Source organism: Trichosurus vulpecula, chromosome 2, assembly GCF_011100635.1.
Source record: "Trichosurus vulpecula isolate mTriVul1 chromosome 2, mTriVul1.pri, whole genome shotgun sequence".
Classification (NCBI taxonomy): Eukaryota; Metazoa; Chordata; class Mammalia; order Diprotodontia; family Phalangeridae; genus Trichosurus; species Trichosurus vulpecula.
The window spans coordinates 43232937-43243190 of NC_050574.1; the positions used below are offsets into that span (position 1 = coordinate 43232937).

At 45.5% G+C, this 10254-nt stretch overlaps 1 protein-coding gene across 2 annotated transcripts; it reads right to left on the bottom strand.

The window, feature by feature from the left end:
• Positions 1-844: 844 nt before the first annotated feature.
• Positions 845-7644, bottom strand: LOC118836022 (transmembrane protein 202-like). Of its 2 annotated transcripts, none has more exons than XM_036743360.1 (5): positions 7518-7644; positions 6529-6797; positions 6075-6221; positions 1568-1699; positions 845-1065 (listed from the first exon to the last, which is right to left on the bottom strand). In XM_036743360.1, exons 1-5 carry the CDS (start codon positions 7595-7597, stop codon positions 998-1000), a joined length of 696 nt encoding a protein of 231 aa, XP_036599255.1. In that variant the 5' UTR covers positions 7598-7644; the 3' UTR covers positions 845-997. The 2 variants fall into 2 exon arrangements, with proteins under 2 accessions (XP_036599255.1, XP_036599254.1); XM_036743359.1 differs by having other exon boundaries at positions 998-1065; positions 1568-1698; positions 6047-6221; positions 7518-7597.
• Positions 7645-10254: the final 2610 nt, after the last annotated feature.

Sequence of the window (10254 nt, forward strand, 5' to 3'; positions counted from 1 at the left end):
GAACTATACAGGCATATTCATGGTCACCATCAGTATCGTGAATTTTGCCTTACTGATACAGGAAGAAAGCACTGAAGATCTCATGTTGGTCATAGTTTCCACTGCTCAGAGTATCACTGCCATCATCCTTTGGCCAGACTCAGTCTACAACATGGCTCACATCCCCATTCTGACCTTTGCGTAGACTCTGTGTCTTCCTTGAGCCCACAACCCCTTGCTCCATCCCTATGACCATCAGTCCCTTTTCTGAACCCCTAGAGAAGCCAGGTTCCTCAGATTCAGAGCAGAAAGGGACCTTGGAGATCATCCAACCCCTCAATGTACAGAGCAAGAAACTGAGAGAGTTTGGGTTTTGTCCAAGATTCTAGAAAGCAGCAGAGCTCAGACTCAAATCTAGGTCCTGTGACTCCAAATTCAGGTTGCTTCCACAGCAAAAGGATAGATGTATTTCAGTTTAGTAATGGACAGCCATAAAGTGTTGGCCATAGAGTCAGTGCAAAGCTGAGTTCAAATGCTACCTCAAGGTGACCCTCAGCCTTGACTTCCTCCTCTATAAAATGGAGACCACAATGGCCAGTGTGAGGGTTCAAGAAGAGACCGTGTAAAGCTCTGCGTGTACTGGACAACACTATCAATGTCAGCAATCCAGAGACTCTGACGTTCCCCTCAGGGTCACAGTTGTGGGGTCGCCTTCTCCCTCACCAGACTGTGACATGCTGAGAAAAAGGATCATGGTTTTTTACTCTCTGGAGCACGTAATGGGAAGAAGCATGGAGGACGCACAGGGTAGGGGTTTCAGGGGGCTCAGTAAAGTCAAGCTGATTGAATGGACAGACTCCAGGTTGGAGAGAGGGAGGACATATGAATTTATTAAATTGAGTCAAGGAAGGGGAAGGGATGGCCCAGGAATGGTGATGGGCTCAGCTGGGAAGGCATAAGGGTTGGGGTGGTGGTAAGAAGTTGGGAGGGCAGAGTCCAGGATAGTAATCTTAATGGCCTAAAGCCAGGACCCCCCAGGTGTAATTATAGACCAGAAATTCAGATAGTTGAGGAAGCAAAGGAAGCCTATGAGAATGAGAGAATGAGTATGAGACACCATATCCCTCCGCACACCCATTTCTATCATACATCTGCTCCTTCTTCCATGTACCATCCTCACCCTACACCATTTCCCATCCCAAATGTCACTACGTCTCAAGACCACAGATCTAAAAAGTCTGACTAGTCCAATCATGTCATTTCACTTTGGGAAACTGAGGCCTGGGAAGATTGTGACTTGCCCAGGGTCACAGAGGAAATAAACTTCAGATGTGGGATTCAAACCCACATCCCTGGACTCTCTTTATTCTCTCCTCCCCAGCCTCCTTTGCCCTCCCACCTCCACACCATTCCTAGGCCACCATTCTTAGCCTGTCCTCCCCCTTCCCTAATCTGATAGCAGAGTCTGTCCCCACTCAGTGTCCCAGTCTTTGCCCGCCCCCAACTCCCAGGCCAGCTCTGGCTCTATGCCCATCTTCATCCCAAGCTCTGTCCCTGCCCCAGTCCCAGCTTCAGTTCTCATCCCCACCTGTCATCATGAAGAGGAAGATGCCCGCCCATGTCAGGTAGTAGTTTATTTCCAGGGTGTAGCTCATACCCTCCTGCAGGAAATTCTGGGCCTGAAGCAGGTAGAACAGGGCACACAGGAACAGGAACAGGCCTTGGCACAGGACAGGAAACACAGGTCACAAGAGGCAGGGGTGGGGAGTAGAGAGAGAGTGCTAGCCTGGGAGTCAGGGGGTCCTGGGATCAAGTACCCCTGAAACACTTGTAACCTGTGTGGCCTGTGGCCGGTCACTTAGTGTCACGGAGCCCCACTTTTCCTCATCTGTAAAATAGGGATTGTTTGATAGTTATAAACAGACAGACCAAGAGATAGATTATATATGGACATATATGCATATATATATATATATATATATATAAACACACACCCCTGTACATTATATATACATACACAAAGCATTATATATGTATGTATGCATACCAGTGTGTATATATGCATTTTATATATCTCTTATCTTATCCTATCTATTTATCTATCATCTATCTATTATCCATCTATGTATCATCTATCTATCATCTATGTATCTCTCTCTCTCTCTCTCTCTCTCTCTCTACCTATCCATCCATTCATTGATCTATCTATCTATCCATCTATCTATCGCTTTACAAACCTTAAAGCACTTTATAACTGTTTGCTAGAAATACAAACCATGGAGCTTAAAACTCCCACAGTCCAGGGATGGGGTCATGGTGCACCATCCCTGGCCCCCAGAGGCCAATGTGAACATGTGGCCCCTCCTCTCTTTTGATGAGAATGATGTGACATCTCCCACATGACTCTAGCTGCCAGGTCTGTCATAAGGGTTCCCCCCTCTCCAGCGTTCAGCTTCCTCCTGGATAGGCTGTTTGAAGAGGATCACAACAACCTTACTATGTCGGGCTCAAGGTATAGTATGTCCTCATAGATAAAATAAGAGGGCTGGATGTGATGATCCCTAGAGGGCCTTCTACCTGTATAACGAGAGACATCATGGCCCAGTGGAGGAACCCAGGCTTGGGAGTGGGGAAATGGAGGAGTGCAGAGCTCACAGTGGGTACAATGCTAGCCTTTAGGTCAGAAGGATCCTGATTCAAATCCTGCCTCAAATATTCACTAGGCGGCTTTGTGCTTCTGGGCAAGAACCCTCACTTCTCCGAGCTTCAGTTTTCTCATGTGTGGGCAGCCTAAATGAGCTCTAGGGCCTCTTGCTACTCTGAGTCCCACCTCAGTCACATTCACATAACCTCCCTGGGCCTCAGTGGTACTCATTGTAAAATGAAAGATTTGCTGGAGATGGCCTCTTTGTTCTGGTCTAGTTCCAGATTCATGTTCTTATAAAATCAATGACCAACAAGGCTTCTTTGGAAGTTTGGCTGGAGCTGGGCAAGTATTGTTAAGATGGAGAAAGGTAGGGAGCTTGGATCGAGCTAGAAAGAACAGGGGGATATGTGGCTCCTGAAATGTGGCAACCACCACCCTTGGGGCCAAGCTTGTGGTCCTGGGCTGGGCTGTCCACCTTTATAACCAGATCTGGAGAGAGATCAGAGTCTGAGAGGGGACTGGATCTCAGAGGCCACGTTGGGATCTCCCCAGACAGAGGGAGTTGGCTTAGTGGGCAGAGCTGGAGTCAGGACAACCTGAACTCCAAACTTACCTCACACACTAACTGCTTGTGGACCCTGGGCCAGTCACTTAATCTCTCAGCCTCATTTCCCTCAATAATAGCCCCTCCCTCACAGGGCCATCTTTAAGACCAAATGAGATAATACATGAAGCACTTCACAAATCTTAAAGTGTTATGTGGCTGCTGGTTACTATTATTATTCAGATAGTATCTAGACCAACACTCCTACAGAGAGGAAAGCAATTGGCTCAGAGTCATGCAGAGAGTAAAGGGTAGGGTAGGACCCCTGGCTCTGCACTCAGTGTTCAGAAACATTCTTAGAAGGACCCAACCCTACCAAGAGGTAGGTCTTACCTCTCTTGGATTTCCCAGAGATTTAGGTTTTTTTAAGCCTATCTTGTCAAGGTTGGACATGCAGTAGAGACTTGCAGGTATGGTCCAGCTCTGAATGCAATTCTAACCTGTCTTGTTTCCAACCTAGGCCAGTTCATCCCTCTGTGGGCATCCTTAGGGCTCACTGCCTCAATGTAGTCCTTGCTGTGGACAACCAAAAGGCTTAGCCCACTGCAGCTCAGAACCCCTGATCTCAAGAGATCTCCCTGAGGAGCAGAGATGACAGGCAGATGCTGCCATTCTCAGAAATATGGGCCTTCTTAGAACCAAGCAGGGACTCTTTCCCTTTGGTCCCTGGGTTTTCCCATTTGCCAGACTTTCTAAGGCTTCTTTAATGTCGGCTCCCATACCCAAGTGCCCTGATCTGAGCCTGTTTGGTGCCCAGAGCTGACAGATCTACCACACTCTGTCCCTAGTCACCACTTCCTTCACCTACCATGGCCACCACAACATCCTGACTGTGCTGGACACAGTCACCTGCCCACTGTTTCCTGGACTGAGTGGCCACTAAGGTCCCCTCTTGCCTTTCAGCCACAGATGGCAACCTATAAGCTTGAGTGTTCTTGGTTTATTGACAAGGAAGCCTCTTCTAACATTCCCCTATCGCTCAACATGGCATGGAGCTGACCTTGGATTCACAACACTTGTGCCAACAGGTGAGCTCTGATCCATCCTGCCAAAGTGAGCAGGATTTGAATGCAGGTCCAGCTCATGTGAATGGGTACTTCTCATGGGAGTATTGGCCTAACCATGTTTGCCAGAGCCCAGGGTCACACCTTCTGATGATGGTGTTTTGGGCTTAGCTACAGAGGTGTGTGTGTGTGGGGGGGGTAGGATGTCCATTTGTGGGTGCAAAATCCATAACAGTGAAGTTACAGGCCCTCAGAATAGGAAGTATTTGAGGAAGAAAAATAAGTGTGCAAAGTCAGAAAAAAGAAATACGCTTGACATTTAAAGTAATTCGAAGTGACCAGGAAAGAAAATCACCCGATCACAGGCTCAATTCCTTCACTATTCTCTCTGGCTCCTGTTCTGCAGGCCAGGCTGGATCCAAGATATTCCCTAGGCTTGGAAACTCTGTGCCTGGGGGCCCTAGAAAAAAGGGTTCAATGCCACTTCTGTGCTTCTTATCTGTATGACTATATGTAAGTTCACGCTGCCTTTTTGGGCCTCAGTTTCCCCATCTGTAAAATCACAGGGCTGGCTGAGAAGTACCTTCTCAGGTCCCTTCATGTTCTATATCATGGAGCCTGTGCTTCTCTAATGGGAGTCTGAGCTAGATGAAGATACATATGGAGGGAGCCTGGGAAATGGGAAGAGCACTCAATTCTTCTGACCTTGATGACTTGCTGTGTGACCTTGGGTAATTAATTTTACCTCTCTGGGCCCCGATTTTCTCTTCTTTCCAATGAAGATCTCATCTTAGTTATCTCCTGGGTGTGTGTTATGGGAAGCATCTGATGGACCTGCACATGATGGTGATGTTAACAGAGATTTGGGCTCCCTCTGAAGTGTTTGCCTGGCAAATGTGAAGAAATGAAATAACAGCACTCCAAAGTGGGGCTGCAGGATCTGGGGCAGCCTTTTCATCTCAATTCCTCACCTGCTAATGCCTTTTTCTCTCAGATAATCCTTTATATCCCCTGGAGATATCTTCTTTTATCTAGTTATTTGCATGTTGTCACACTCTTTAGAAACTGAATTCAAGGAGAACATCCATTTTTATCTTTCTTTGTACCCCCAGCTAGGTGGTACAGTGGAGAAAACATTGAGCTTAGAGTTAGGGGGAACCTGAAATTTAATCCTTTTTGAGATTTACTACTTGTGTGACTCTAGGCTAGTCACTTAACCTCCATCTAACTTATATTTTCTTAACAGTAAAATGGTACCTACCTTCTGAGGTTGCTGTAAGAATGAAAATGTGTTAATATTTATAAAGCACTTAGCACAGAGCCTGGTACATAGTAGATGCTTAATAAATGCTCATTTCCTTTCTTTCTTGCTTGCTTCCTTCTCCAGTACTTAATAAGTGCTTGGAACATGGTAAGCGTTTAATAAATGTTTGTTGATTGACTGACCTCCCTTATGGATTTTCCTCTGTCTACTCCTGCCCACTGTGTCTCTCCAAATCCTATGAGTATACCAATTAGTTCCTTTGGCCCTTAAATAGTAATGGGGACCCTGGATATCATCAGTGAATATATCTCTTCTTTGTAGAAAAACAAAACATAACAAAACATCAGAGGGTCAAGACCTTTGAGGGATAGAGATAAGACTGGGAATGAGCTTGGATTGGGGTTGGGAATGAACTTGGAGACAAAGATGAGGTTTGGCAAGAATGGGAATGAGGCTGGACCTTGGATACAGGTTTTGGGGAATTAAGGATGGGGATAAAATAAGTTTGTGTTGAGTTGGTGATGAGGTTGCATTGGGAATTGAGATCAGAAAAGGGCCAGGAATCAGGGACCATGCCTGTGAAGAAGCTGGCAATGGAGGTGGAGAGGTCAAAGATGGGCACTGAGCCTGTGAAGAAGAGAACGGAGTAGACGAGGGCCAGGCAGAGAAGGAAACCGATGAGGCTAGCAATGAGTATGAAGACGACGGAGTAATTCAGGTAATCTGAGGAGAGAAGGCAAAGGGGTGGAGGAGACAATGTCTAATGGGCTAGGACTCTCAGGGAATAGGGTTTTGGGGGCTTGGGGAAAACTGGAAGGGAGGGAAGATCATCCCAGAGTCAGGGGAAGTTTCTGATTAAGGGGGGAGTCTCTAATTTGGAGGGGTATCCTAGGAAAAAGGGAAGTCTTTACTTGGGATGGGATGAGATGAGAGTGTTTGAAGCTATTTTCTATGATATGTCTCCCAGTGAAAGGGTGCTCTTTGGTCAGGGATGGGTGAGGTCCTGGGTGAGGGGGACAGACAGACTCACAGGGTGGCTGGTCAGGCTCCAGTGTGCACTCGGTCTCTGGGCAGGGAACAAAGAGAGATGTGTAGATGTCAATGAAGGTGAAGTTGCCAGGAGTACCCACTGGCACGTGAAAGCGAATCCATGACTTAGAGAGACAGAGCAGACCGGTGATGGCTAAACCACACAGGCTCAGCAGCAGACAAAGCTCCCGGTTCAGATGACGTGCTTGGTGCAACAGCCGATGACTGAGTGGTAACACGGAGGTCCTGTGTCTTTGGATCCCCTTCCATCTGTAGAAATGACCAGAAGTGAGCTTCCCCTAAATGGCAAACCTGGAAGGGACCTCAGCAACCACATAGTCCAATCTAAATCGAAGTGGCCTCTGCGACCTCCTGACATGCTCATCAGACTTATTCTTGATTTCTAGTCACAAAGTCTAATACCAAACCAAGGCAACACCTGTATTTCTGCTTCTGATGCTGTAAGCCTGACCTTGTACTAAAGCTGACTTATCTTGGAACTTTTTCCTGATCACTATCCCTGACATGATATATTACTGAATCTTAATCCTCAACCCTGACTTCCAGATCCAAGTACCTCCACTTGCTTCCTTCCCAGATGCCAACTCTGACCCTGACGTCCAGGGTCTTTCATGTATTTATTTTGTTGTTGTTGCTGATGAGTTGTTTCAGTCATGTCTCATTCTTCATGAACCTATTTGGGATTTTCTTGGCAGAGATCATGGAGTGGTTTGCCATTCGCTTCTCCAGCTCATTTTTCAGATGAGGAAGCTGAGGCAAACAGGATTAAGTGACTTGTCTAGGGTCACACAGCTAGTAAGTGTCTGGGGGTGATTTCAATTTTTTTAAAGCAAACCCCAAACGGATGCCATCTCCAATGGGCCACATTATCCCCTACCTGACCTCAGACCAAACTGAAGTCCCCCTCTTTCTAAGTAGTCCATGAAGGGACTTTCCAGAGAGTCCTCCTTCCTCAGCCTCATCTCTCACCCTCCAAACTCTCCCCCAATGGAACTGTGGGGTTTATGGTGGCTTGAAGACAAATTCTTGATGAAAGAGATATGAGACATAAAGGAGCAGTAAAGGCCAGATGCCCTCCCCTGCAGCCACTCCAAACGGATTCTCCAACTGCTTCAGAACCCCCTCCCTCTCAGCTTCTGCCTACCCCACCCCCATCCCTATACATCTTCCTAAACCAGAAGGCCTACCTGAGACCCACCTCATGACCCTTGCGGAGCCAATAGCCTAATGAAGGAAAGATGCCTTCTTATCTTTGAGGTTATTCTGACCAGGAAGTAGAGGTGGAGAGAGATAGACCATCTGGGGATCAAGCCAAATTTCAAAAACCAATAAAAAGAACCATAGAATTTAGAGCTGGGTGAGATTTTTTTGGGCAAGCATTGGCTCTGAAGTCAGAAGACTTGAGTTTGAATCCTAGCTCAGTTTTTTTTGTTTACCTAACTTTGTAAGGTTAGGTAATTGATTTAATTTGTCAGGTGAAGAACTTACTTTCTCCGGCTGTAATCATGAAAAATTATTACAGGGTGTTTCTGAAGTCTGGACACATATGCAAAAACGCATATTTTCAAGAAATGAAATGAATAAAATTTTTATTTAATTGGAATATTAACAAATAACATCTTCAATATGATTTCCATCATTTGTGATGCAAAGGTTGATGCGCTTTGCAAGATTCACGGGAACTCGATGCAATAACTCCACATTGCCGTCAATTGCTTATGTGTCCAGACTTTAGGAACACCCTGTATATTATGTTCTGTTGTGGAAAAAGTACTTTCCTCACAATGCTTTATATTATCTTCATTTTATAGTCAAGGTCATTGAGACACAGAATTTCAGTGTCTTTCCCATAGAAAGTAAGAGACAGGGTCAAAATTTGAACTCAGGTCCTTTGTTTCCAGATCCACTATACTAGGTCCAGGAGAAGGTGGCTCTTCACTCTTTCTCTGATTTCTGGCCTACAACCTTCACCCCTTGGGGGAGATCTGGGACTCTCCCTATTTCTCTCTGTTTCTGTCTCTCTGCGTCTCTCGGTGTCTGTCTCTGTCTCTGTGTCTGTCTGTCTGTCTGTCTCTCTCTCTCTCTCTGTCTGTCTCTTTCTCTTTAGGCAACTGGCCAAATTAAAATCACCCTTCTTTCATTTTTTGAGTGTATTATTTCCAATCCCCTTCTCTCTCTAAAATTAAAACTGTTTGCATAACTAAATTGTAGCACCATTATATTGTCTGGGAAACAGGGTGTCTGACCTTAGAGGACTTAAAATTTTTCATCTTCCTATACATAACACAGGTTTCTTCGAAAGCATCAGACATTTTTTTTATGCTGCTATGTGCATGAAGTGATGGCTAGTTAGCAGAGAGATTTCTGAAACGATGCCTATAATTCATGGTACACATGCAAAAGAGGTTTATTTTTATTTATGCTAACCAGTACAATGCAAACTTATGCCTCTCAATTCTAGCTATCAAACTTTATCAACCAAATGCATGAAAATATGAATGTATATAATTTATTTGACAATACATACATTAACCCCACAAGGAGCAAACCACCGACTTGATCTCCTGGGGTTTCCCAGTAAGGGAATCTAGGGTGGTCCAAGCAGTCCCACAGAAGTACTCAGTGACAAGTTTCCCTCCGCCCAGCTGGAAGCTTTGTGTCTCATTCACTGCCCTCAAGTGAACATGAGGGATAGTCACATCTGAAGGGTGAGGGTCTCAGTCATAACTTAAGGTCACGCTGAATTCAGACTTGGGGTTTGCAACCCAAGAACAGGCAGATGACTGGGGATCTGGTTACACCCAAGTTCTTATGGGTGATTGCTTCCCTAAGAGGATGATGAGAAGAAAATATCAATCAAAGCTCATGTCATGATCAAGTATTTATGAGTTGTTTACCAGGTTTGGGGGACACCTGTCCTTAGCAGTTGTTTAACAGACGTGGAGGACACAGACATCATTCATAATTGTTTACCACATTTGGGACATGTAAGTTATTGCCAGATTGTCATTTCAGCTCTTGTCTTGTTACTGGAGTGAAAACAAAGGGAAGAACAAAAACACAGCAACTACTTCATGACAAAATGGAATTAAGTCGTGTTAAGAGAACCTGATTCTCATTAGAAAGCTGTACGCCTGCATAAGGAATGAAGCTGGTTCAATAGGTTCCCATGAGACACACACACACACACTTGAGGGCTTTCTTTGGGTCAGTTCCAGGGAGGAGGGAAAGACTTTTGAAGCTGCAGACAAGAAAGGAGAAGCTGGCTCTTCACTCTTTCTCTGATTTCTGGTCTACAGCCTTCACCTCTTGAGGGAGATCTGGGTCTCTTTCTATCTCTCTCTGTCTCTCTGTCTGTATCTCTATGTCTCTCAGCCTGTCTCTGTCTCTGTCTGTCTCTGCCTGTCTCTGTCTCTCTCTGTATATCTCTATTTCTCTCTCTGTCTCTGTGTGTGTGTTTCTCTGTCTCTGTCTGTCTCTGTCTGTCTCTGTCTCTCTCTCAGTCTCTATCTCCCTGTCTCTGCCTTTCTCTGTCCTCTATAAGTGTGTCTCTGTCTCTGTCTCTCTTTCTCTCTCTCTCTGTCTCTTTCTCTATCTCACTCTGTCTCTATCCCTCTGTTTCTGCCTGTCTCTGTCTCTCTGTCTGTCTCTATCTCTCTGTTTCTGCCCATCTCTGTCTCTCTGTCTGTTTCTGTCTTTGTGTCTC

Bases quoted from the DNA above. Each gene is read 5' to 3' on its own strand.
- LOC118836022 (XM_036743359.1), bottom strand. From the start codon at position 7,597: ATGTCTCATATCTCTTTCATCAAGAATTTGTCTTCAAGCCACCATAAA. The intron at 1,699-6,046 runs TGATCTCAATTC...CCTGTGCCAAGG, and splicing joins CCTGATTCCTGGCCCTTTTC to CCTGTTCCTGTTCCTGTGTG. The intron at 1,066-1,567 runs GTGGGGATGAGA...TCATTCTCATAG, and splicing joins CTTCCTCTTCATGATGACAG to GCTTCCTTTGCTTCCTCAAC.